Source organism: Idiotropiscis lumnitzeri, chromosome 3 (assembly GCF_059441095.1).
Source record: "Idiotropiscis lumnitzeri isolate Australia: NSW breed Sydney's pygmy pipehorse chromosome 3, RoL_Ilum_1.0, whole genome shotgun sequence".
In the NCBI taxonomy this organism is placed as follows: domain Eukaryota; kingdom Metazoa; phylum Chordata; class Actinopteri; order Syngnathiformes; family Syngnathidae; genus Idiotropiscis; species Idiotropiscis lumnitzeri.
The window spans coordinates 19934699-19960806 of record NC_142393.1 but is presented as its reverse complement, the minus strand read 5'-3'; the positions used below and the strand labels follow the sequence as shown (position 1 = coordinate 19960806).

The 26108-nt window shown below is 40.5% G+C and overlaps 3 protein-coding genes across 6 annotated transcripts in view; 1 reads left to right on the top strand and 2 right to left on the bottom strand.

Moving 5' to 3' along the window:
• The first annotated feature begins 537 nt into the window (after positions 1 to 537).
• Positions 538 to 12030, top strand: wrap73 (WD repeat containing, antisense to TP73). The gene is made up of 13 exons (XM_088289449.1): positions 538 to 737; positions 1183 to 1262; positions 1349 to 1501; positions 2506 to 2622; positions 8598 to 8670; positions 9143 to 9246; positions 9460 to 9546; positions 10193 to 10327; positions 10444 to 10521; positions 10605 to 10704; positions 10836 to 10961; positions 11079 to 11270; positions 11608 to 12030. The coding sequence occupies exons 2-13, from the start codon at positions 1194 to 1196 to the stop codon at positions 11718 to 11720; spliced, it is 1347 nt and encodes a 448-aa protein (XP_088145575.1). The 5' UTR covers positions 538 to 737; positions 1183 to 1193; the 3' UTR covers positions 11721 to 12030.
• A 1105-nt stretch (positions 12031 to 13135) lies between these two features.
• On the bottom strand, positions 13136 to 18273 carry tprg1l (tumor protein p63 regulated 1-like). The gene is made up of 6 exons (XM_088292160.1): positions 17910 to 18273; positions 17611 to 17702; positions 16912 to 16962; positions 15413 to 15538; positions 14668 to 14821; positions 13136 to 13933 (listed from the first exon to the last, which is right to left on the bottom strand). Exons 1-6 carry the CDS (start codon positions 18135 to 18137, stop codon positions 13739 to 13741), a joined length of 846 nt encoding a protein of 281 aa, XP_088148286.1. The 5' UTR covers positions 18138 to 18273; the 3' UTR covers positions 13136 to 13738.
• A 1624-nt stretch (positions 18274 to 19897) lies between these two features.
• prdm16 (PR domain containing 16) overlaps positions 19898 to 26108 on the bottom strand; it is a 224573-nt gene continuing 218362 nt past the window's right edge. For 3 of the 4 annotated variants that reach the window (XM_088291319.1, XM_088291321.1, XM_088291322.1), the window contains 3 exons: positions 24100 to 24351; positions 23535 to 23715; positions 19898 to 22663 (listed from right to left, as the gene is read on the bottom strand). In XM_088291319.1, coding sequence (XP_088147445.1) covers positions 22529 to 22663; positions 23535 to 23715; positions 24100 to 24351 — 568 coding nt within the window. In that variant the 3' untranslated portion in view covers positions 19898 to 22528. The remainder of the gene's footprint in view (positions 22664 to 23534; positions 23716 to 24099; positions 24352 to 26108) is intronic. The other variant, XM_088291320.1, reaches the window with a different exon arrangement.

Genomic DNA, 26108 nt, shown 5'->3' with positions numbered 1-26108 from the left:
ACTAACTTTGATAAGAATGCAGCATGAGATTGACTTTTCGGAGAAAGAAAATGAAGAAAGTGATCAGGACAGGGAAGTTGATTTGCATGCTGCCCTGGGAACTGTGAGCTTTGCTGAGGGACTTCAACCAACAGGGGTAAGGAAGAAGGGAGGCGGTAGGCAGCGCGTTTTGGGCGCACACAAGCGGGAAACCTTTTCCCATCTCCGCAGATGGATGCCTTTTGGTTATTTTTCATGATAGGCTTCCCAGAGTTATCGGAACAACATCACCGTTTCGCGATAAGGGTAGCAGGAATATTTGTTGATATAATTAAGATGTGTAAAAACACAATTAAAATAAACCAAATCAAATTTGTACATATGTATCTTGCAGGGTAAAAGCGGCACTCGAACGAAGTTAAAAGATGTCTAGCAGTATACATTTTGTAAATGCGTCAACGTATGGCAAGTATTTTCAGCTTTACGCAAAAAAATAAACAGAAGAACGCGAAACTACGTTTCCCAGAATGCACAAGAAGCAGAGCGATACGCTGATTGGTCAGCACTCCTGTGCCTGTCTCATACTCATACAAGCAAACCAGCTCCAGTGATTATTAGTGTGCTAATGACAATCTAACGAGGCGAAGTTCTCTAAACTACACACTAGGCTGGACTTCCTCCTGTCCCAGCGACCATGTTCTGATCCTTTTGAAAATAGCTAAGCTTGGCAGAGTACCTTCGGTGACGCGAATTGGGTGGTAAGCTAGCGTTGAAGTAGTCGTCTAACCGTTAGCGATGTGTTTGCTTGTTTGCCGTTAATATATGAGTATCTTGTCAAATATTGTGGTAAAATGGACAGAAGGTCAAATGAAGTTGAGGTTGAATTTAGTTTAGTTGCTAACTTAGATAATTATCTTTTTTTGAGTAGCGCCTTAGTTAGCAACCTGTGGCTTTCTTCCAATTGATAACTAATTTTTTTTAACCTGTGACGTCATGTCCTAATGTTCATCATTTACGACAACAATATAACTGTACGGGGATTATTTTGGAGTTATCGTGCATGTTTTGTTTATAATGGTAAAGGCGTACTTGGTTTTTGGGCGAATGTCCCCATCTCGTGTTTAATTTGGGAATTACCCCCGCCACACGAAATGCTGTTTCTGAAATTAATTCAGGTGCCTTAAGATAACATTTCTTTTCTAGAAATCCTCATCATGAATTTCTCTGAGATCTTCAAGCAATCCAACCAACTTTGTAAAGTCTCTCCTGATGGGATATATTTAGTAAGTTTTAATGTTACATTTTGTTGTCATTATTGGGAAATAGATTCTTTTTTTTTAATTGACTTCTGTTTCAAATTTTTTTGCAGGCTACCTGCGTTCAGTACAGGTTGGTGGTACGAGATGTGAGCACGCTGCAGATCCTGAACCTCTACACCTGTTTGGACCAGATATCTCACATGGAATGGTCATCTGACTCTCAGTTCATCTTGTGTGCCATGTACAAGAGAGGAATGGTACAGGTACGCTATGGGAAGATACTGATGAATAATCACACAGATACTTGTGCCGGTATTTTAATTCTATTTCAACAGACGTGCCATCTGCTTTCTATTTTCTGGTTTGTTTATTTTGGTTCTATCATCAGCTGTAAAGTTTTTCATAACAGTTTTGGTATTCTGAAGTTGAAGTCATATTTGATGTATCAGTGAAACATGAACACCGTTTTTTTTTTTTTAATTTAAGTCCATATTCATATTCTGTATTTGACTCTTGAGAATGAGGGATGGGTACCTAATTGGATAAGTACGTTCACATGTATGGGTGACAATTGTGCCTGACACAAACATGTCTGAATATTGCATTGCTTCATAATTATTAAGTCAGTGAAACGCAAATATTAAAGAAATCATTATGGCATTATTACCAAGTTCATTTTTAACTTTTTGTTACAATATCACAAAAAATACCAATCTATTTGCTAATAATTGTGTTATTTCTTGATGTCTGTGTAGATTCTCAGTCATCCGAGTAATGGTAATACACAAAGGTTGAATGGAGGTCACTGCTCTGTTTGAGGTTGAATTTCATTATTATTTTCCAATAACGGACTGAAAAATGACTTGAGCAGTTATGCTGTTAGGTTAATGCAATGTTTGATGTGCTAATATATTATGGTAATTATGCCGGCAATACATTATAAATGAAGTAAATAATCTTGAGGGCTGTGGAAAAAATTCTCTCTGTGCTGACTTTCTGACAAATTGCATTACATTAGACATTGTACTGGTTACCTGAAACATGACCTGTAAAAATTGATTATTAGGATATCACTACAACAAATACATTTTTCAGACAAAAATATCTGAAAATGAAAAGAGGTGGATTTTACCTCTGAAGGGGGATCCATCGCCAGTCTTTCATGGTTTCAAGTAGTTCTTAAAAAGAAGTTAAGGAAGAGACAGTATTTGTGTTAGGAGTGTCATTAGTGATGGTTATCCTGCTGTCCTGCCCGCTTTCTCCTCAGGTGTGGTCGTTGGAACAGCCTGACTGGCACTGTAAAATCGACGAGGGCTCGATTGGACTGGTCGCTTCTCGCTGGAGTCCAGACGGACGTCACATTCTCAACACCACCGAATTCCACGTAAGTGCCAAGTTGGTGCATGTAAGCGGGCATGCATTCTTGCGCACGCAAGTGTGTTAATGCATATTGCTTGTCTGATTTCCACTGTTGCTGGCCCACAAGGAAAGTGGGGTCTTAAAAATAGCCAGACACCAGAGCCTTAACACCCCATACACCCGCCCCTCACACCCCACCTGCTGCATGTATTCAGCCTGATTTCATAGCTCCACTCCTGTTAGCATCCTGTCATACATTGCTCTTATTAACTCTGGAACATTTTTTTGCATCACGAAGGTCTGGTGTTTGGTTGCCACTTTAGCAAGGAGGAAGGAATTACCAGTACTTCTCAAGCTTGTTTGCATTTATAGTTGATGTGTTGGTGATCTTTAGTGCATTAAGATTAAACAAAGCCATTTTGTGGGTGTGTACTGGAAAGAATGATTAAAAAAAATAACACATTCTAAAAAACTGGGACAGGTGTATGAGGAAGTTGAGGAATGCTCATCAAACACCCTTTTGGAACATCCCTCAGGTGAACAGGCTTACACCTCCATGGAGGTAGGTATTAAAAGGTACATACAGGTTTTGGAGAAACATATAATGCCATCCAAGCAATGTCTTTTTATGGATGCCCCTGCTTATTTCAGCAAGACAATTCCAAACCACATTCTGCACCTGTTACAGCCTGGCTTTATAGACAACAAAAAGAGTGTTGGTACTGGACTGGCCTGCCTGCAGTCCAGACCTGTCTCCCATAGAAAATGTGTGGCGCAATGTGTAAAATTTGACAATGGAGACCCCGGACTGACTGTTGAACAGATTAAGCTGTACATCAAGCCAGAATGGGGAATGAAGTCCCCCCACAAAGCTACAACAATTAGTGTCCTCAGCTCCCAAATGTTTATTGGATGTTGTTGAAACAAAAGGTGATGTACCACTGTGGTAAACATGACCCCGTCCCAGTTTTTTTGGGATGTGCTGCAGCCATAAAATTCTAAATTAATGATTTTTTGCTAAAAACAATCACGTTTATCAGTTAGAACATTTAATATCTACTCTCTATAATGTATTCAATTAAATCTAGGTTGAGAAGTGTATTTTTCATTGGCCCATTCTTTGCATTTGCTGTGCAACACTAAAACGACTGAGACATGTTGCTCCAAACCATGTTGGCTATACTAGCTCCGAGGTATGACAAGATGATTGAATCTCTCGTTGAACAAGCCATCACATATCACTGCTAGGATTTTTGTCTGGCAGATGCTTGTTTCAAAATATAGAAAGTTAACTTTTTTTTTTAATTTGGGTTGTGCAAAATGGTCTAATCTCGTTGCACACTTGAGTACAATGACAATAAAGGGATTTCTATTTCTATTTCTATTTCTAATTGGTACTCATCTTTGCACATAGTCCACCATTCTCTTCACCAACCAGGACATGATCCCTGACCAAATAAAGGAAGATGATTAGTATTCCACTTTTTAGTTGCGTCTTCTAGTGGATAAAATAACTGCAATGTGACAACGTACTCATGTGACACCAAGCACCGATCTCCCCTACTTGGGCAGTGATTCTTTTGTGTACCACTAGAGGAAGCCCACATACCACTACCAGTATCCTACCACACTTTAATTGAGTTCACTAACCTTATAGTGAGCTGCCAAAGTCGACTTAATAATTCCAGAGCCACTGAAAAAGATTTGCCCTGAGGTTTTATAGGGTCAAGCTACAGCTAAGTTTGCTAACCAACAATGAAGGTGCCAAAAATGATTTTCATTCCAACCTGTACCTCCTGACGGCTGTTTTCGTGTTCACTCCATAGTAGTCACATGTTGTGTGAGGGATGAGAGCTTATACTGGAGCTGCAACCCTCGGCCTGTGTGGCATATGAAGTTGAGCCTGACTCTGGGAATCACTTGACAGGTGTCATGGGCCAACACACAACGGTGTCTGGAGGGGCCAAAGAGTGGAGGGCGTGCGTGAGTCTGTGGCATGTCTGCTTTGTGTCTGTCTGGATCGTCCAACGTCTGGATCGTCCAACTGTAAAATAAGATGGACAATATTAAAAAAAAATTTAAAAAAACGAACAAGCAAACGAAAAAAACACTTCAGCAATTGGCAATAATACTTGTAGACCTGTAGCAAGTCCCCCTCTCATGCCATGTCAATATTTTGTAAGATTTTAATTTGTAAGCACTACACACACACTGTAGATGATGTTGCTTTTCTTTTGCAAATATAGTACAAAGGTCTGATCAATACCATATTTCCTCAAATAGAAGGACAGCGATTATATGTACTCACTGGCAGTGAATATCAGGCGGGCATTTGAGGGAATTGCAGGTGCTTCAAACATGAAAACGCTAACCAAATGAGAGTGTAGCTTACTTAAGTGTGCCCATACAAAGCAAACTAAACTGTTCCACTATTGTGAGGGTGACGAGAGCTATGTAGAAGCACCACCTGATATTTTTTTCCTGAAGAGAAAAAGGAGGCTACATTTGTGGAGAACCACTTAATTAGTGAATTAGTGACTAATTCGGACATGTCGAAAGAGCAGAGGCCACTATTTGAGGATATGTGGTATATACTTCGGCAGCCATCAATGTGACATGGGCAGGGTTTAATTTTTCCAGTATTTTTTTATTTTTTATTTTATTATTATTTTTTTTACAAATGTGATCACACATATATGAATGTACAGCATTGCATCACAATACGGTATCTCTCGCCCTCTGCACAGTAGTTTACTCAGGCTCCCTCTGCCAGTCCTATCAATGGCCAGTATGTAACAGCAACAGACTACTTATTGACAAATGACTATTTACAGAGCATCATTTTGTCGCTCAAGTTGGAAACTAATTTAACGGAGCCATAGTCGCACTTCCTACCACTTGACAACGGGCCGGCTGAACTTACCTTCACCCCAAAGCAAGGTTTCATTAAGGCTGTGCCAGACGGGTGTTTGTGTCGGGCTTGAGTTTCAGCGCCACTCATAAACAGCCTGCTATAATAACTTGTTTAGGGACAGCTGCTTGTGGTGTGAATCGTGCCTCTGTATGCGTTTGTCTGTCTGACTATGTGACGTTAAAGCTGCTTAGCCATGTGTGTGGGTGTCGTTTTATTATTACAGTTAGCAGATTTGTGAAACACTGGGGAGGGACATCTCATTATTTTCTTTCCTATGTTTTTGATTGATTTTTTTTTTAAATAATTGTGCTAGTCTGAAAGTGTATGGGGGACACGGAAAAAGTTACCCTAGAAACATTTTATCACTTCTGTCCACTGAAAATGACATCACAGTTGCTCAGGGCTCAGGTAACGACCAGTCATGACTCACCTGTTTTTTGTCAATATACAGCGATTTGTGCCACATGCGTTACCCTGGAAGACACGTATGTAATTTGTGAACGGTCCTTAACCCAAACGAAAGGAGAAATACTACGTCTAGCGCTGTTATTACATATACGATTGTGGTGACAACAAATTCATCCGCTGTCGGCGAGGTTTTTCTGAGTGTGCTTGTTTATTTAGCTTTTCTTCAGTGTGCTTGTGGAGTGGCAAAGCTTGCCCCGTAATCTCGATGGTTAATGGTGGAACAGAATTTACAGTTTTGGCACATCTAACAATGTTATTCCGACTAATGTCAGTCCTGTCAACCCCAAATAATTTCCAGACAAGGGACGTGGACTTGCGTCTTGCTATTATTTTACCTACTGAAATGGGACATTCTTCCATATTTGAAACACGTTTGCTGTTACAAGATCCTGCCCGCTGATTCGCAGAATCAAGGTTTATCACTTCCTCCTCCTTTTGCTGCCTATTCACCCAGATTTGCCGAATGAGGATTTCATTACTTCCTCCTACTTTGTGGCCATCGCCGGACTTGTTTGTCTTTCCTTTTGAGGCAGTATAAATACTCAATGTAAAATTTCACATCATGAAACCAACATTGATGATAAAATCAATGATGATATATATCGCTCACCCCCTCTGTGACATGGTTGGTCAATACCTGAGCCCTGAGCAACTGTGATGAAATTTTCAGTCGACAAAAGTGAGAAAAAGATTGCTCCATGAGATGGTTAAAAATGGGTGGATTTACCTGCTTAACTCATATTCCACAAACACAATATTAATCAGAAGGCTATGTTTCAACTAGTAGGCATGCATAGAACACATTCTTGTCAAGAAATGTTTTCACTTGACTTCCCCTTTAAAGGAGAAGTCGAACGAAATGAATCAGAAGAAAAACCACGACGAGCACACTTGACAGCCTGAAAGTTAGAGATATGGCTCAATGATGTCATAGCCGCTGCCTTCATGATTTCTCTATCGCGCTGGCCTCGCCCGTAACATTTTCAAAGCGTAATGCTGAATTCATGATAATGTGTATCAATTTAACAAACCGTTCATACCAACATGGATATTTTATTGTTTCATACATCATATTAAAATGCGTAAGTCTTCTACTGTACATTTGAAATGCCTTTTGGTTTAATTTTAATGCCATTAGAAATCAAATGAAACTTTTGCCTCACCATTTTTTATTTTTTCGTGAAAGACTATTACAAAAGTGTATCTTGAGAGATGCTTTTTGAGCCTATCTGCAGGATTAGCTCATAAATGGCACTGAGATGATGAGTTTAAGACCTGCTAATCTAACCAATCAAGACTAAGCCAAAAACATTGCCTTGAAGGCTTCATTGTTGAACCCGCCTTGTTGGAGAAGGGCAGTTAAACCAGCCTGCAAAGGATTGATTGTATCTACTTTGAATGCTCACATTCTGAATATTCATATCGGGCTCTTATGAAATTATCACCTATCCCCATGGGTCCACCTATACCTGCTCTGGTGTGCTACGCTTCAACCAAGGGCGCCATTGAGGTCAACTCATGTAATTGCTTTTAGATTGGCCTGTTCGGATTAGCATTCTTTGTACGTCTGGAGCCACGCGAGCATCTAACTTGTCACCAATGCCGCCAGGCTAAATTGCTGACATGGGCATGATGACAATCGCTCACCCATACCTTGTGTATATGTTGGCTTGAAGAGGCTCCGGTTCCTTGATAGAATCATGAGGCTGTAACAAGAGAAATGGGCTATATCGGTTTGAGATGGCTTCGTATGTGGAATGCCTACACTCTAATCCTCTGCTGACAGATCAGAATATATGGCAGCAAATACCGTACACTTGGCCGTTCTCAATCACTTGCCCAGGCGCAAATTAGGAATTGCTGACATTTTATTTCATGTTGATTCTATTAAGACTGCTTTTCTCGGCATCTTCATTCATCCTGCCCATTGGTTATTATCCATACGTCCTAATTGTTGAATAGAATTATTTTGGCTTTGAGGGCATTGCCTTAACATGATTTTGGATTATTTTAGTAAATTCTCACAATAGCCCCACTCAAAAACTATTGCATTGGGAATCATCTCTGATTTTGTATGCGATATATACAAGGGTGTTTATTTTGAGCAATATTGAAATTGGGAGTCATGAAGGGAGGTTCAGGTTGTTGGATGTCCTACACAGCTGGATGTCTTCAGCAAACAGAGTGGACATTTCAAGCCACTTAGGTGACAGACGCTGGCTCAGTTCAAATGCCCGTTTAAACGGCGTGATGAAAGCTCGAAACATTCCCAAATGTAAAATGGATGACTGGTTTATTTGTATTGTACATACTGTTTTAAGACCAGGCTTATATGTTCTTTGCCATGTATATTTTTGAAGGTTTGTACAGGAGTGTTTGATGTTTTTAATAATTTTAATATCTTATGTTTAATATATGCTCTTGTTTCATGTTCATATTTCTGTAACGGATTAACGCCATTTGAGCTCCTTTACAATACATAGTTGAATTTTTAAAGTGTATCATAGGTCTGGAAATAAAGTTAAATGACATTTTGGATATGTAGTAATGACAGATACAATTACAGAATAAGATGAGCCACAGTTGTTAATTTTCTTCTGCCTGTGGTGTCTTGACAGCTGAGAATCACTGTGTGGTCCCTGTGCACCAAAGCTGTGTCTTACATAAAGAATCCCAAAGCTTGTCACAAGGGTGAGTATGAGAATAATTCTGTTGTCTTGAATTGCTTGTGGCTTTTGAGTGCCGACGTATTACTCCAAGCACCCAAGGACAGGGTCAGCAGCATGTCCATGAATCACATGCCGTTCTTTACCTTGCGGCCAGTCCCGGGCTATGTATAAAAAGTGCACCTCTCTGTGCAGACAGCTGTGCCCCTTTCAGTAAATGGGACACGATTTTTCATAACAGATCTGTCAGCAGCCTCGGTAGAAATTATGTACCGTCGCAGTTTATACCCTTGCATGACATTTGCATCCCACCAAATGCCATCTATGATTATTCCATGATACTCCACTCTTAGGTGTCATGACACCTGATGGGAAGTACAAAGTATAAGCATAGGAAGGCACAGTTTTAATGTTTTTAAAGTCAAATTGCTTTTATTTTTAGAAGCATTTTGTTCCACTCGGAATGATTGTTTTGTGCCATTCATTTTTCCCCGCAGGTATTGATTTCAGCAGAGATGGCTGTTACATGGCCTTGGCTGAGCGTCGTGACTGCAAAGATTATGTTTGTATATTTGTGTGTGATGACTGGCACTTGCTCAGGGTAAGTAGTAGACTTAGTATTGGCTTTTCCTCCATTTAACAAGTTTATCCAAGTGGTATAGCATACATTTGATGTCCCGGAGTCAAACTATTATAGCTGGGGGTTACATTCTAGCATGGTTATCATTGTGCGTGAATTATCGCCTTACTCAGTTCAAATTGATACGTTGAGTGTTTAAAGTGTAAATATGTCGTGAGGATGATTCTTTTACAGCATTTTGAGACTGAGACGCAGGACCTCACAGGGTTAGAGTGGTCTCCGAATGGCTGCGTCCTGGCAGTTTGGGACAGCTGTCTGGAGGTAAAGCCCTCAATGCTGGTGCATGGTAGCTCTATTGCAAAGTCGTGTGAAATCATGAAAAAAAGGTTTTAGTTCATAACCAACATTTTAATTTGATGTCAATGACGCCTTTATCAACCTTAATGACTTCCAGTGCCGAAGTATTAAAATATGACACTACCCCCAGATTATCACACATTTAACGACAAAGGTTATTATTTTGACAAATGAAGTCTCAGCAGTTTGTAATGTATTGATGGCTGATTACTGTTATGCTTTCTGACCTCTCCACTCAAAATGCTTAATCCGCATAAAAGGTTTCTAATTTCCTATGGAGGCCACAAGATGGTAGCAAAGCACTTTTTCTTATATTAGACAAAGCTACGGCCTGATTAAAGGTGCATAGGTGGTGATTCTGCCGTCTAGGCTTCTGACGTCATTCCAAACAGATCTATTTGGAAAATATATCACGCTTTAAGTTTAAATGTGAAATTAACTTGCATAGTGTAAACGGAAGTCATACTGATCTTCTCATCAAAAAAATGGCCCCACTTTCTTTTAATGTAAATGGCCTCATTATTGAGAGAAAAAAACGTCAAGGTTAAACTCACCTTTCCAATCCTGTTAGAAGCCCAACGCTTGATTGACATGCATGTCCGCTTGGCAGTACAAGGTGTTGCTGTATTCTCTGGATGGCCGGTTGCTGTCTACTTACAGCGCCTATGAGTGGTCGTTGGGTGTCAAGTGTGTGGCCTGGAGCCCCAGCAGTCAATTCCTGGCCATTGGCAGCTATGATGAAAAGGTATGGATAAACATTTAGAAAGTCACACCATATACTGATCCTTATAAAGAATTGTCTTCACGTGTGTTCCTACCACATGTCAGAAATAGTGTTAGTGACTGTAAACACATTTGCAGGTGCGCATCCTTAACCACATCACATGGAAGAAAATTGCACAGTTGGAACATCCAGCAACAGTCACCACTACTAAAGCTGCAAGTATTTTCTGCTCTCCTCTTTATACTTGTACAATTAGTCCGCACAGCTTAATTATGACCTGAGCTACTTGTGTTGGTAGGTTGTGTACAAGGAAGTGGAGAAACGATCAGCCGCTGGCAGTGAAGAACACTCTCTGCACAACATAATGGACTCAACTCTCTTCAGCAGTCAGAGCAAATGTACGTCAGTGTTTGCCTTTTATTGAAAAATAAATCAAAATTATATTTTACTCATTTGGTTACAGCAACTCTGGGGTCAGGTCAAATCCATTCTCGCTTATAATCACCAGCTTTCTTGTCATCCCCTCCAGATGAGATTCACCAAGCTCCAGTTCAAATGCCTGTGGTCAGACCAGACCCAGACAAAGCAAACCCCAAGATCGGTGTCTCGATGTTGGCCTTCAGCTCAGACAGTCGCTACTTGGCTACCAAAAATGGTCAGGCATCACGTTCCCCTCATGTTGACCACTATGTATTTGATTGCCAGCTCTAAGCAATTTTGCAGCCCAGAGAGCACTTTCAAGATGCTTGTGGATGTGCACTTTTGACCGCAGATAACATGGCCAGTGTCATCTGGGTGTGGGACATGCAGAAGATGAGCCTTGAGGCCGTGCTCGAGCATATGTCGGCGGTGCGCTGCTTCCAATGGGACCCAAGATGCTCGCAGCTGGCGATATGCACCGGCAACAACAAAGTTTATCTCTGGACCCCGACAGGATGCGTTTCTGTTCAAGTCCCCAATGACGGTAACATTATATTTTGATTGGCTGTTGCCCAATTTCAGAAAAAAAAAGTACAAATGATTCTATATCATATATGTATGCGTAATCATGATGCTATCCCAATTGGTTACACAATGACTAATCACTGAAATCAAAGTTTATTAATATTAGTAAACCCTCACTCAGTTTTAGTTGCTCTTCATCTTACGTTACTTGTTGCAATTGTGAATATGTCATCATCTATTCTGGTGACAAAGTCCAATAAAAGCATCTCAGTGTCACTGTCAAGTAAATAATGAAATAAACATTTCCTCAGATGAGACTTACTTTTGTGTCCGTCTGTGTGGCTGTCTCCTTCCAGGTGGTTTCCAGGTCCAGTTGCTCATGTGGCACTGCCATGGGGATGCTCTCATCCTGCTTGGGAAGGAGCAGCTGCGTTTGTGCTACACGAACACTGGCACTGAGGACAAGTGATGCGAGCAGGCACATCACTGGAATTCACTTCTGGTGTATTCTGACGTGAAAACTTGATGGAGAAGGACTCAGCGCTAAGCTCCACCAGCGCACTTTACTTGAAGTACTGAGTGTCACACTGAACATTTTGGAAAACCAGACATTCCGCTTTTGGATTAAAAAAGTTTTAGATAAATATACATTAGTGCACTAGTTGTCGAACACTGTGAGTGTGAAGGCTCAGGCTCCGAGCTTTTTACTTCTATTTCTCAACATTTGTACTTTGCCATGGCATTTTGTACATTATTTTTGAATAAAATTTGACAGAGGATTTTGTGTGTCTTCTGGCATAACACTGTCCAGTCCCAATAAAAACCACCTAACATTCACACACTACAGGTGTATGCGATGTGGTATCACAGCAGCTGGAGGGATCTTAATCATAATACATTTTTTGTGAACAAAAGTTTTCAAAATTCAACATATTAAATAAAGAGAACCAGGGGGGTTGTTTCTGTACATTTGATGCGAGGCAAAAATACTTTTCAATTATGTATTTTAAGAATGAAGACAGTGGTTAGATTTCAAACAAAACAAAAAAAGCTCAGGATAATATGTGCCTTATTTATTTTAGTTGGATTCTCCATATGTTTATTTTTGCTGACTACACATGATGTACAGCAGGGAACATTGACATTTTTTTTAGTCCCAAAGAAACAGAAATAAGTTAAACATACCAGATAACAGTGACCCAGAAATGAAGCAGCAGGGTTAAACATTTCTCACCTGCAATAACAATGTGCAATCTTAATCACAATAAGGAAGCTTCGTCTCGGTGCAGTATTCTATCTGAACCCAGAGAAAAAAAATCTAATAAATTACTTCACAACAGATTTCAACATTATTTACTGCAGGGCTGGGCAAGTTAGAAGGGGGGGCACATTTTTTCATCAGTGCTACTGTGTATGTTGATCACAGAACCACACCCTTTCCAGCCACATGCATGACAACATGTGGGCCGCATGCAGCAGAAATCTGCGTTATAATTGACGCTCATTAAAATCCATTGGGATTTTTTTTTTTAAACTAAAGCAGTTGTGCAAAAAAAAAACAAGGATAAACCTCCAACATGCTTTTTTTAAAATACAGATTATAATTTCCATCTAAAAATTGGGGAGAATTTTGTTTTTTTTTAAATTAAATCAGGGGCCACTCATAGCATATCCCTGATCTAATGCCATTTGTCTAGTTTACGTATATGATATTGCTGCCAAATGTACAATCAGGTCTGAATACCGTACAACTTTCTTTGGTAGCATCCATGCACAAGAATCAAGATCTATGATTAAAAAAGTCCATTTTTGCTGTAACACAGCTCTCACAATGTAAAGCAGCTCTGATCTGCAGGCAAATGTAAACACAAAGAGTATACAAAATTGGCCAAAAACAGATTATTTATTGTTACCAGCGTGAAGAATATTCTCTCATTTTCCACAGTAAACAAGCTGAGTTTTTAAGAAAGACCTCACGATCAATTCCCCTATTAGCAAGGCTTATTCTACGTAATCATGTGACTTCACATATAGCTTTCGTTTCCGTTCCAAGAAGCCTCACTGTAGTCTCATGATGGCTTCATTTCATTGAACATACAGTACTTACTCATTGCAGGCACACAGCCACAACACATCTTTGGCACGGAATGCCGTTTTTAACAGTTATCGCTCAAATAAGTAGCAAAAGACTGCACCACACCCAGCTGAGGACAAATACAGAACGTTAAAAAAAAAAAGGCAGATGCAAACGCTGTTGATGTTTTTCCCCATCAACCTTTTGTCACATACCCAGACAGCCAGGGGCCCATGCAACTCTTGAAGGAAGTGACTCACTTGCTAAAAACAAATGAGGAGACAGTCCATGCAAGTCTTCAGCTGGCTGACCACTGGTCTGCTACAAACAACTTGGCGAGTGTCATCTTTACTATTTCTGAGCTGCACACACAAGAAAAACAAGGCTGCTTGTCCTGTTTGGAGAAACGGTCTCTAAAAACCAATCTTGCCACGGGTCATGGAATAGCCCAACTTAGCCTCATTGTTGATGAAGGACATGATGCCCAGGTAGGTCTCGATGAGGAGGGGTCTCTCCAGAATCAGGACTCCGTTGGCCCGACCTGGGATGGGGTGCTCCTTTTGGGCTCTCTTCACCGCCTGTACCAGTTGGGTCCGAAAGTTGTCCAGCTGTACATATGAGCAGAGAAAAATACACAGACAAAGAGGGATACTATTTCTTGACAGTAAACCCCTGCTATTGGCTGTGAAGAACAAAATAAACACGACTTAATTCCACTCCTTTGAAAAAACTATGATCTCAAAACACTTTAATGTAATCAAACCCATCTTACATAACCCTTAAAAGAAGTTTGTATGGACATGCACATGCAGTGAATATGTCCTTTAACCTCCGTACAAAGAAGTTGTATTGCGTTAATGTCACATCAAGAACTACTTTTCCTATTAACTAGTGCTTTGGCGGCATCTCAAATTAGAGTTAGCTCAGTATTTGAAGTGGTGAGTCGCCAATGGCGTTGGACGGGGTTCCACTGTGATGACATTAATGGGCGATATCAACTACCCCTTGTACAGAAAGAAAAAAAAAACTTTGGGTGTTCACAAACCAGTCATTTGAGTTACGCAAACAAGCGGTTTTGTGTTAGGAAGGTATTATTGTGTCATCAACTCAACAATCGGCTGCATGAACGTGGCCATTGGATCTGTTTCCTTTCGTTCTGGACACGAATGAACGGCTGAGTCATTGTTTGGCTTCTCTATTGTGGGGCAAAAGTAGAGTATGGCTTTTGTTATCATGACAACCAGGGCAGAGCTACGTGATAGTAATGAAGTTAGTGAGAGACTAACACCCAAAGTTTGAATGAAAAAAAAGTGCTCAATTAAATCTAGTCCAAAGGAATTACCTGGCAGAGGGAGGCCACCTTCTCATCGGCGTGGGCCATGGGGTGCTCTGTGAAGGTGGCGTAGGGCATATCTGTGGACCACGGGTTCCAGCGGTTTAAGAAGGAGGCTCGGGGACGCTTATCCCATTGGACGCGAACCCCAAAACCCTCTCTCCTGTAAAAACAAATATGACTTGTAAATTCAGAGGCATCACAGTAACAAATTGTGGCCCAGATTACTGACAATCTACACAGATCTAGAGAAATATTAAAACTATTTTGATCGAGGGCATTTACATTTTTTTTCTATATATGACTTAAATGATGCCATTAGCCCAATGAAATGGTCCCCTCCCTCTAACAGACATTTGGCCCATTTAGTCACCGGGTCTACTTCAGACAAATAAATGCCCAATGCAAATGCAGTGCCCCCATCAGGATTAAAAAAAAACAACAACAACAAAAATCTATGAAATTATGAGCTGCCAGCACAGTTTTTCAAATTTGTAATGTGGAGTCGATACCTTTAACGCGTTTCAAAAGACGAATGCGCCGTTGCTGATAAGACTTGTTTTTTTTTTATATTCCCCTGTATTTCTCCACGACAATCTGAGTATTTTGATTCACACTTCACTTACACTTGATAGAAATTGTGTTACATAAAAACGCGAACAATTACGTGGGAATGGAAGCAAAACGAGTAAGAACGTAATGTATACTGGTAGAATGGAAAAGTTTGACCAAACGTCAAATAAGGCATGCGTACTTGTTCAGGGATTTGGGCGGGAACTCAAACTCGCCCACTGAGAGGGTGTCGACGGCGTTGAGCGAAATTCTGACCACCTGCTGACACAGCAAGTTGATGAAGTCGTACTTGCACACCAGCAAGGACCTGCACATGCAAAGCAAAACAACTTTTCTTTCAAGGAGACACAATATCAGAAAATTGACTTTTTAAATAATGCAGTTGGGTCTCCAGACTAACTGCAGTATTTAAAAGCCATCTAATCCGATGAGAGTGTATCCGAATGACCAAACTGAATGCTCCATAAAGGCGATATCTGAATAAAAAAAAAAAGAAAAATCGGAATGGAATTTTATTTTGGTTCACAGGAGTGTCATGCAAATAGTTCAATCAAAATAGCCAGGCTGCTTCCGGTCTGCACATTCTTCGAACGTAAATGTGCAGTGATGTTGTTGGATACGGACTTTAAAAATGGCAGCGCCTGACCAGATTAATTTTACACACTGTACTTGGTGGTTAAATTTTGAATTAATTTTTAACTATGCAACACACTGTATTAATTATACTGAAAATAATCAATTGTTTCTTTTTGTCATTACTGTACAGTATATTATGATTACCCTCTGAATGTGGTGGTTTTTTCTTGGTGTCACTTGTCAAGTTTTGAAGTGCTCCCAGACGCTTTGCCCGCCCCATGAGTGTCTTCAGTGTTGTTGCACACTGATTGGACGAAGAGCAATGCGCCATGTGACTTTCTACTCGACTTAGCTGCTCTTAGAGTTGCCACTTTGCTCAGACTTGGGACCTTCTCCTGCACGTCCTTCGTCCTGCGCTACAAGTCGTCGTCCAGCCGGAGGAAAGACACCAACCCGCGCTCCCTGTGGCATCCCCCCGCGGGAGCTGCCTGACGCAGACACCACAGCCAGGCTCGTCCAGGGCGACGCAAGCGTTGAACGGCGACCGCCCACCAAACCCAACTTGTGTACTTGAAATCTTTTTGATGACTTTTTCTCTTTGCGATGTTTGTGTTTTACAAATAAAGTCATGTGACAACTTTAAAAAAGTGTCTTGCCAGAACCTGGTTTAATGAAGATGTAGCTTTGATAAAGTTTTAAATGACCACAACTACAGTGGTACTCAATCTTGCTAAATCACGTGATGTCTACATTGATCTCTGTGTGTCACATGGCTAAATACGGCTGATCTGATTTACGGAGTGGAGCATGTAAACGGCAGATCGGAAAAAGATCACATGCAAAGAGGTGACCAGAAATCTTCACTGGGAATGATTTCAATCAGATTGCCAAATAAAAAAAGTCTCCTAGTCAATATTGCTACGATAAAAAAACGGACCAACTTCACCACAGCAAGAAATATTAAAAAAAAAAACAAAAACATTTTTATCATGACACAGATGTGTTTAAGATACCTGGGAACTGTTGTAAATATTGGTAAGAAAAATCACATATCTTTTTAGACAGGTGACATGAAAGCTCATTGATATGCGCTTTTTGATTTACCTGTCTGTAATGAGGACAAGTCTCTCCTTCTCGTTATTCCAGTGGTCAATCCTGCACACAGGATTGGCAGATAAGTTTTCACATGATGATGCACCATTTCATATATTAGCAGAAACACTTAGCTGTCTTTACTCATTTAAGGTAAGAAACATAAGGTTGATGCATGTTTGTATTTTATTATTTTTTCCAATATTTGTGAAATGCAGCATCCAATACTTGGACTTTTTTTTTTAAAATAATACTTTCAATATTTGTTGGAGACATCACTACAACCCTAATGACTATCGAGGTGCCCCCGAGCAAGGTGCCAGCCTTCAGTGCAAAATAAATGTACAGTAGAGTACCCGTTCCATTCCTCGTGAGGGATTATAATCATGAAAAAACGTGAAATCAGCATTAAAATTAAAGGACGTGTGCACCCTATCCCAAAGTCTTAAGAACTCTTCCCTTTGTACTGCTGAAAAGCAGTCTCCAAATTTTGATTGAGCCAAGGCGCCGATTTTAGATGAAAAATATATCACAGCACGCCACTGAATTGGCATGTTTATTCATTGCTAATATTTATTTAGTTATTTATTAACTTATCTATTTATTATTAATTTGGAGATATTGAATTTTAAGCTTCCTGGACTTGTAAACAAATAGTGTGGAAGATGTACTTCAGATGAAGCCATGGTTCAAGATAAAAATGAGCCTTACTGAGCCAGAAGCCAGACGCTCAGCACCTCTCCATCCTCAGAGGGAAGGGCCACAGCCCGGATGTCGCTGACCGCCTGCTCGATGGTGCCTGGCTGACATCAGCATGAAACACATTGTGAGTCAGTTTCATCACAATTTCCATCAGCACTATCAACCCAATTTGAAAAACAAACTTAACCACGAATTTATAGTGTACTGTTACTCCCTACCACTGACTGTCATTGCAGTCAGTCACGCCATTATCATCTAACACTGTCTTTACATGACGAATGCAAAGGTAAAGGACATGGACGTCGTACCCGGAATACAAAATAGTCCTTGACTTTGGCTTGCATGGTTGGGTTGTGCACATGAAAAGGCGTGAGCGTTTGCAGCGGCCCGCAGCAGGCTGCAGTGGCTCCGTGTCCGAGGCTCCGCCCGGCCTCCAGTGGCGTGAAGGCAACCTCCACCCCTTCTTCGGCCTCGGCTGGGTGGAGAACCGCGGCTCCCGGACTCTCGGGCTCCACTGTGTCGTTTAGCTGAAGCATGGCGCACTCGGAATTCCTTCACGGGATTGGCAAATGTTATTTTGTGGCAGCACACTCACCCATTGCGCATCAATAATGTTTTGATTGTGGAAGTGCGCGCTTCACTTCCGCCTTTGAACGTCTTCTTAAAGGGCCAGCCGCTCCTACAACGCCGCTTGGACTGACGTGCACTCACTTCAAGGAAAACTGCCACCCCGGAGCCTTTCTTACTATAAATAAACTAACAAAATCCTATGATAATAAATCACTAACCTGAAAATCGATATAAAGATGTTTATAAACGCACGTTCCGGAATTCACGTCATGATTCCCTGCCAGTCGAATCAGAGGACAGAAAGCCAAATTCACATGCAGTGCATTGTTAAACCTGAAGATGGCGCCACATATATGGTTTTCGAACCAAATTCAAAATTTTAACAAACATGCCGTAAAAAGTCAGAATAATGGCCAGGACACATAGACAGCATTAGTAGACACCAGTTCCTCCATTTTATCAGAAAAAACGAAAAAAAAAGTTGCTTTAGGGGACAGCCGGGCAGGAGCTGTAAGGTGGCCATAACATGAAGGTAAGGTGAATAATAGTTAATAATGTATGGATTACAGAATCTTAAATTGAATCAAGTTAATCGATGCAAAAAGAAAGGAAAAACAAACCAACCAACCAAACAAATGACTATGTCTAGTATTTTGTACGACTTTTATGGACAGCTAGCTATTGTCCACTAGGCCTGGAATGAACAAGTCGTCAGTCTTTTTCTCATGGTCTACTTAATTGTGCAACATGGTCTTTCATAAATTTGTTCAGAATTTTACTTTTTTGTGTGTTGAAATTAACAAATCTTGTTTGCAATTAATGGCGCACATTGGAGACTATCCCAGGTAACTACGGGCGAAATCCGCTCTACACCCTGAACTGGTCGCTAGCCAGTCACAGAGCACACACAGACACGGTCACTGAGAGGGAACGGATCACACGCTTCCCGCAATATATAAATGTTATCTGTTCAACCTCTAATTTAATTTTTTTGACTGGTTCAAACAGATAGCTTGGCGTTCGGAGCTCATACCCACAGCATTTTCTTTTCACAATTTCAAAATCCTATTCTTAGGTGTTTACTTGCTTTTACCTCTACTTTTCACATTAGAGCTGATTCAAACTATTCTGACATTTAACTGTTGACATCATTCGACGTAGTATCATGTTATTTTACACCTTTCCATACAATTCATTTACCATTCCTCATAATTCATGTCATTCCATATTGTTCAATGTCATTCAACATCATTCCATGTCATTCGAAAACATTCAACATGCATCCATATTCTTTCTTTCTCCAGAAATTACAATCTCTAGCTATGTCTTAATGTTCCTACTTGTAATAGTCAGGTCTTTTCAAACACCATGTGACCATTGCCACCCGCAAGTAAATATGCTTTCCTTAATTTCCATGTTACGGGGGTATTGAGTTGAAGGTAGCGAGGGGAAAATGCTTTTTGCATAAAGTCAAGGATGAATGAATTTAGTCTACATACTTTCTGAATTCTCTGTCAGGAAAGTCTTGGATGTGTCAAAGTTGATGCCTCAAAAGTCCATATGCAGGCTTGAAAAAAAACCAACAATTTTTTTCTGCAATGTAGTGTAAATGCTGTATATTTAATTCCTAATACTAACAACGGTCCAAGATAGCAACAGAGAAATGCCTGAAACTAATTTCTTCTTGATCTATACCTGAGAAAAAAATTAATTGGTGGAAATTCCATTTAAAAAGCACACAGGTTTTATTGCATATCAATTTCATGTATAAATTCTTCATAACATTGGATAGATTACATTTGGTATACATTGCTATTCTACAGAATTAACATCAGAGTCAGGTCTTTTCAATGAAATTTCTCTAAAGTACATCTTCAATAATCACAAGCATCAAAAGAATTGCAATTTCAGAATTGTTCAATATTATTCTACAATCCTTTATTGTTTTTTTTTCTCCATTATGTCTTCTCCCACAACTCTTCTTTTATTTCTTTAAGAGCCACTTGCCCCAACATGTAAGGCAGTCAAGAACTTGAAGTCAAACCTACTAAACCTAACCACATTTACAATAAGTGCATCTACGGATTTCTTTTTTTTTTCCTCTTTTTTTTTTATTTGATACACAATTCACAAATGGACATAATTATGACTGCTAAACACGTCATGCACAATATTGTTTTTTTTTGTCAGTTTTCAATAAACATAACATGGGCGATATACAACTCAGATCCAAACAAAACAAGCACCATCCATTTAAAACCATATTTTTCCATTCTTTTTTTTTTTCTTCCTTCGGACAAATGCACCATTGTTTTTCCATCCTTAAAATACTATACAGTTAATAAGAAACAATATCTATTTTTTGTCTCCTGTAACAGTGAGGGGGGGGAAACAGCAACCGTGTTCCAATATCTTGACGATCATATTCCAGAATACTTTCTGAAGTGGAAACAATGGAATGCTTCAATGCCTTCAATGCCTTTACACAGCGCATTCTTCTTACAGTAGTCCATGACTTGACATGAATCACTACATAGAGACGACTCACATCTTTACATTTTATAAAGGTAAATAACTGAAGAGATTTATCAAACAAGAGAGAGATTTGTATCTTTAGAAAAATGAGATGATGCGGCAGTCCTTGCGTAGCCAAAGAAAAGTACAGTGTTCCTTCCGTCCTGTCAGAGTTGTAAGTCGTCGAGACCTAAGCCTGATCGATGTATGGCTTGGACCCATGTGGTTTAATTAAGTGCTAGCTTGAAAAATACAGCATCAGGCCAAGTTGAGGATGATGAGAAATCCCTCCAAAGATGTCTATCTACAGCTATCTACAGTCCAAAAGAAGTCATACCCTCCTGCTACCTTGTAGACTATATGGAATGAGTTTGATGCCGCGAGAAGAAAAGGAGAACATTCAATATGGCCACTATTGATTTAAAAGACAAATTTTATGCATGAACGATCAACCATAGAATTCTAATGCCCGTTGTAGCAGTAAATATATTTTAGATGTTCTCATTTCCCAATTAGGACGGACAAATGGTTCGGGCCTTTGGGCTTCATCAAGTCCTGCCAGATTCTACTAGGATTATGATGTGTGGTAGCGTAATGTCAGTTTGTGATATTAACGGTGAAGGCTCCCCCTGTAATAATACTTATACCAGGTGAAATGGGGACAGAAGCAAGAGGCAAAATAAACACGGCAGGACATAACAGTGCCACTAAAACTACAGCTATCTTCCACTATAAATAAAAACAACATTTCATGGATTGATTCCAATATGGCACACCAAAGCTGGAGATTCTCAATCTCTCACCGGTGTTTATTCCTTCAGCAACAAAAGGAAAAAAAAAAGAAGAGGACTTTTTCGTCTTCGCACACCCGCCAGCCCATACAGAATGAGCGAACAAGCAAAAAATAAATACATACACACACGCTTCTGAAATCAAATATATTGGAGCAAATGGAAATGAAATGATTGTCAGAGAACAAAACATTTTCTATGGGTTATTTGGCACGTGTCACCCTCACTATCAACATCTAGGTTATTTTGTACACCATGTGATATTATCATACAATTTTGGTCCTTCTCTAAAAATAATTATATTAATAATTTAGCACGGTGGTGCCTACAAAAAACAATACTGTGGTATCTAAGAGAAAAGTAAGCAAACAATATTTAAGAGTGACATGAAATGATGTGTGATTTTGAACAATTGCCAGCATGATCAAGCTGGGAAATAAACACTAAAATCACCATTTGCTGTGCACATTAGAGTCAGTCTGTGTGTAGTCATCGTTCATTTCCACACTCACATTTTGTGTGGTGCTATCGTTGATTCTGCAGTCGGTGACACGCAATCCGTTGTGGGGTTTCATCTGGAGGCTAAAGTGTCACTTTGTGAGAAACAGCACCCCCTTGTGGACCTCTAGTCTTAATGCTGCAGTGCGTTTTTTTCCTTCTTTTTCTTCTCGGCATCACACAGAGCCTTTAGTGACATCCAAGTCATTGAAGTGTCTACAGAGTGTTGGGTTAGCTCTCTGCTGTGGCCAGGTGAGACTGAGCGCACTTTTGGGGGATGATCGGCAAAGATTCAATGCTGTCGAGAAGCATTCATCACGTGTGTCCTTCACATCAGCAGGAGCTTAGCAGTGCTTTCTTATAGAGTCTACCCCCCCCACACACGCACACACACTCACACACACAAAAGACACACATACACAAACCTTGAATGCATGTGACACGGAATTCTCTGTTCTTCATGCCGACTTGTGTCCATTCCACTTGTGTGTCTACTCTACGCAAAGTACTGTTCCTCCTACCACAGCAACCTCCTCTCCATTTCTCTTTCTTGTCTAGATGTGGTTGAGTGGGTGAAAGCTGCCCGTCTCAGACGGTCCACCTCCCATGCCCAGCCAAGCATCCAGAGAGTTCTGGGAGGGCGCGTGCAAAGGGTTGTTCTCAGAGAGAGACAGCATCATTGCATAAGCCTGTAAGAGAGCACATGTACATTGCCAGAAAGTTCAATTTGGGCAAATTGTTCTTCAACAAATCTTTAAGACTGCAATCTCCAACTTTAACTTATGAGTTTAAATCAATCTGTGACAAAAACATCCAGCAACAGCTTGCAACTTGAAATACTTGAAAAGAAAAATGAACATTTGCGGTAGTTGCAAATCAAGGTACAACTATTTGTTTAAATGTTGCCAGGTCTTGCGGATCAATATCGAGCAGAATGTCATCAAAGACTAAAATCTCTTGAATAGGCAGACTGAAGTTTGAGCATCCATGCAGTTAAGTTCAGTTAACAAAAAAAGAGATGACAGTGAAGCGAGGTAGACAAGTGATGCTTTTTAAGAACTCACAGTGGAACCTCCGAACGATCAATTAAGTCAATTTGAAATTGAACAAAAGAACAGCTGTAAATCCAAATGAAAATTCAGCATACTGGTTTCACTCAATGCTAACACAGCAAAATAAACAAAAAAAGCAATAATCGCAAAGTATAGTATACGTATTACTGTAACAGTGGTCACGCTTTCTTGCATGACAGAGAATGTTAGAAAATGACAGTTAAGTGAAACTCAACTTCCCCATTTGTATTCAAAGATGATATTGAGAACACTTTAAATAGCTTTTTTCCCTCCTCACTTCCACGATCGTTGAGAATATCATTATGTTACTTAAAAATTTACCTGTATATGCAATCATATTTTTAATGACAGTAGCAACTATGGAAAATATTAATTCAATTTCCTCAAGGAATTTAAACAAATCAGAGGTTGCCCAGCGTGCTGGAACAGACTTTGTTCAACCTCAGAGGTTCCACTGGAGTTTACTTATGGTGTCTGATTCACATACCTGGGTTTTAGCCTGCCTGTACAACGTCTCTTTCAAAGTCTCCGACTCTAGCGATGTGTTAAATATGTCTTTAACGTCAAAATGTTGCTCATCACTGGCTGCTTTACGTAAGCCATCCAGGCCCTTGGAAAAGCTGGAAAGACCTTCAAGGTCCAGGAGGGAGCCATCCTCCTCTAAACACCTGCATGCCAGGGGGAGTGGTGGGCCAGATGTGGATGGAGGATAGACGTGATCAGTAAATGGATTGAGAAGTAGAATGCAAGTTGAGATTGATGCAAGAAGGAAAATGGTTAATGAGGATGTTTAGTTGAATGAAGGGAAGAGGAAAAAGAAAGGCGTAATTAATCAAAAAGGAGACAAGAAGAAGAGTCACATGCTTTCCGGAGGGTCGGCAGACACCCTAGACCCGTCGGCAGCCAATTGAAAGGCACTGACTGCCTAGACAAGCGACAAGTTATTCCGAGAAGCAACTTTGAGTTTTTTAACGTAAAATTATTAATTTTATGCTCCACTGTTTAATGTTTTGGTAAAGTACAGTACAGTAGTCGTAAAATGAAACGGGTACCTGCGAGAGTGTTCGTAGCTCATCGATAATGGAGTAGTCTCTTCCTCATCCTCCTCCTCTTCATACGCGCGTGTTGCAACGGGAGACGGGGATTCTGGCGCCTCATCGTGAGACTTTTCTGTCAGGCTGCCTTCCTCTTCTTCCTCATCATCCCCCTCTGCTTCCTCTTCCTCCTCCTCCAGCGCCTGGAGGGCCAGCTTGGAGTTGGACAACCTGCGGCCACTCGGGTGCTCCTCCTCAGCCGGGTCAGATCTGCATGTGTCAAAGGAGGAATTGTTTGAAATGTTGCCAGATGTTTTTCTGCTATTGCTTCAACTTTGCTCACATATTTGGGAACATTTTAGTAGTTTCTCCATTGTTTAGCAAAAAAAATCATGCACCGTTTGCTTTTGTTTTCAGAAGTACACCAATACAGTATATTGCCTGTGAATAAAAGAAGACGCTAGCTGATCAACTCGGGGCTTTTCTGACCAGCCATCTGTACAATCTCTAGCCAGAACCCCAGCTGCCCCCTTCATCAGCCCCAGACTACATGACATCGCTTATGATGTCATTTCCTGTGGGACAGCAAAGTTACCCCTTCCTTTTTTGCCACGCAGTGGACATTTATCAAATCAGACAGGATTACCTCTTGGGAGAGGTACACAGGGATACGATTGGGTCATACACTGCGGGTGGGTAAACATGGCTAGGTAGACTCCTCTTTCAATCTACATTAAATATGACTATAATCAAATTGCCAGGCTGTTTAGCTGGGAAAAGGTCCATGCCTGGGTCCGGGGAAAGAAGCGTAGCTCTGACATGGGGGGCCCTGGGTTTTGTCATTTAGTCTAAACACGTCAGTGGGTTGTTTGGGTTAGCGGGCGGGGGGTATGGGTACACGGGATGGATAAGGGGATTTGAAGAGCTCCATCATCAGTAGATGCCCTGGATAAATGGCTCAACCTGGTACTAATTGCCAGACCCAAGTACCAGATAAAGGACCAGCTCGAATGTTTTATTCTCTCTCATTTCATCTCAACACTGCATGGATGCAAATAGCCAAATAATTTCCTCTCTGAGAGGACCAATGCTGACATACACGCCCACTTGGGACATTTTTGTTTAAAAATCAAAGCTTTGCCATGACTTGTACTATATGTATTACTGCAAACTCGGTTGCAAGGGCAGTTAAGAGCGATTATAGATTGTCATGCATGAGCGTGTGTTTGGAGCTTTGGCTTCAGTCAGTCAGAGGGGATAATAAACACAGATCTGTCTGGTGGGCGGACAGAAAGCACAACACTTAGTCTGAATTACTGATATTAAAACGTCAGGTCGCCTTGTTGTAGATGAGACTTAGTATTGATCCCAGATGGCAGCCAAGCTAAATTACCAGAAAGTCTGCTGGGGAAAAAAAGTGTGTCGACAAGAGGAAAGTGCAGACGGTGTAGGGATAGACTTGGAGAAGGCGTTTAAAAAAAGAAAAAAAAAACAAAAACAACACACACAACAAACTCGTACTCATGGACCTCCAAAAATGACTGAAATCGCAGTCATGTGCATGCCAGGCCAGTCCTTTTCATGTGTCACTCTAGGAAGAAACACTACGAACATGTACACCAATTGCTTGTCCCTCTGGATCAAACAGTCTTTTGACTAGCCATCACATCATAGGCAATACATGTGACGAAAGAGGAAGGAAGTCATTCGACTCCACTGGACACAGTAGCGATGCAGAAAATGTACACTTAAAAATGAGGAATCGTCCTTAGCTGAAACACTACAACATTGATATGTTCCATAATTACTGTTTTCACTGCACAATTTTTATTTTATTCATACCTTATTATTTTTAGGCCAACCAAACAGTTTTTTCTATCCCCTTAATTAAAGACAGGTCTCGTGTAAACGAATTTAGCCTGTTTTTCAGTTTTTTTAAATTTATTTTTTTTAGCAATAACATTCCCAGAAGAAAAGCCTTGGCTTGAGGGCAATAAAAAAGCAATACAAAAATCACACAGGTTGAG

What these genes read in the sequence shown, in the direction of transcription:
- tprg1l (XM_088292160.1), bottom strand. Translation starts at nt 18,137, where the DNA reads ATGCTTCAGCTAAACGACACAGTGGAGCCCGAGAGTCCGGGAGCCGCG. An exon ending in AGCGTCTGGCTTCTGGCTCA is followed by an intron (nt 16,963 to 17,610) that starts GTAAGGCTCATT and finishes TCCTGTGTGCAG; the next exon opens with GATTGACCACTGGAATAACG. An exon ending in CCGCCCAAATCCCTGAACAA is followed by an intron (nt 14,822 to 15,412) that starts GTACGCATGCCT and finishes TTGTTTTTACAG; the next exon opens with GAGAGAGGGTTTTGGGGTTC.
- wrap73 (XM_088289449.1), top strand. Translation starts at nt 1,194, where the DNA reads ATGAATTTCTCTGAGATCTTCAAGCAATCCAACCAACTTTGTAAAGTC. An exon ending in ATGACTGGCACTTGCTCAGG is followed by an intron (nt 9,247 to 9,459) that starts GTAAGTAGTAGA and finishes ATTCTTTTACAG; the next exon opens with CATTTTGAGACTGAGACGCA. An exon ending in TTTGGGACAGCTGTCTGGAG is followed by an intron (nt 9,547 to 10,192) that starts GTAAAGCCCTCA and finishes TCCGCTTGGCAG; the next exon opens with TACAAGGTGTTGCTGTATTC.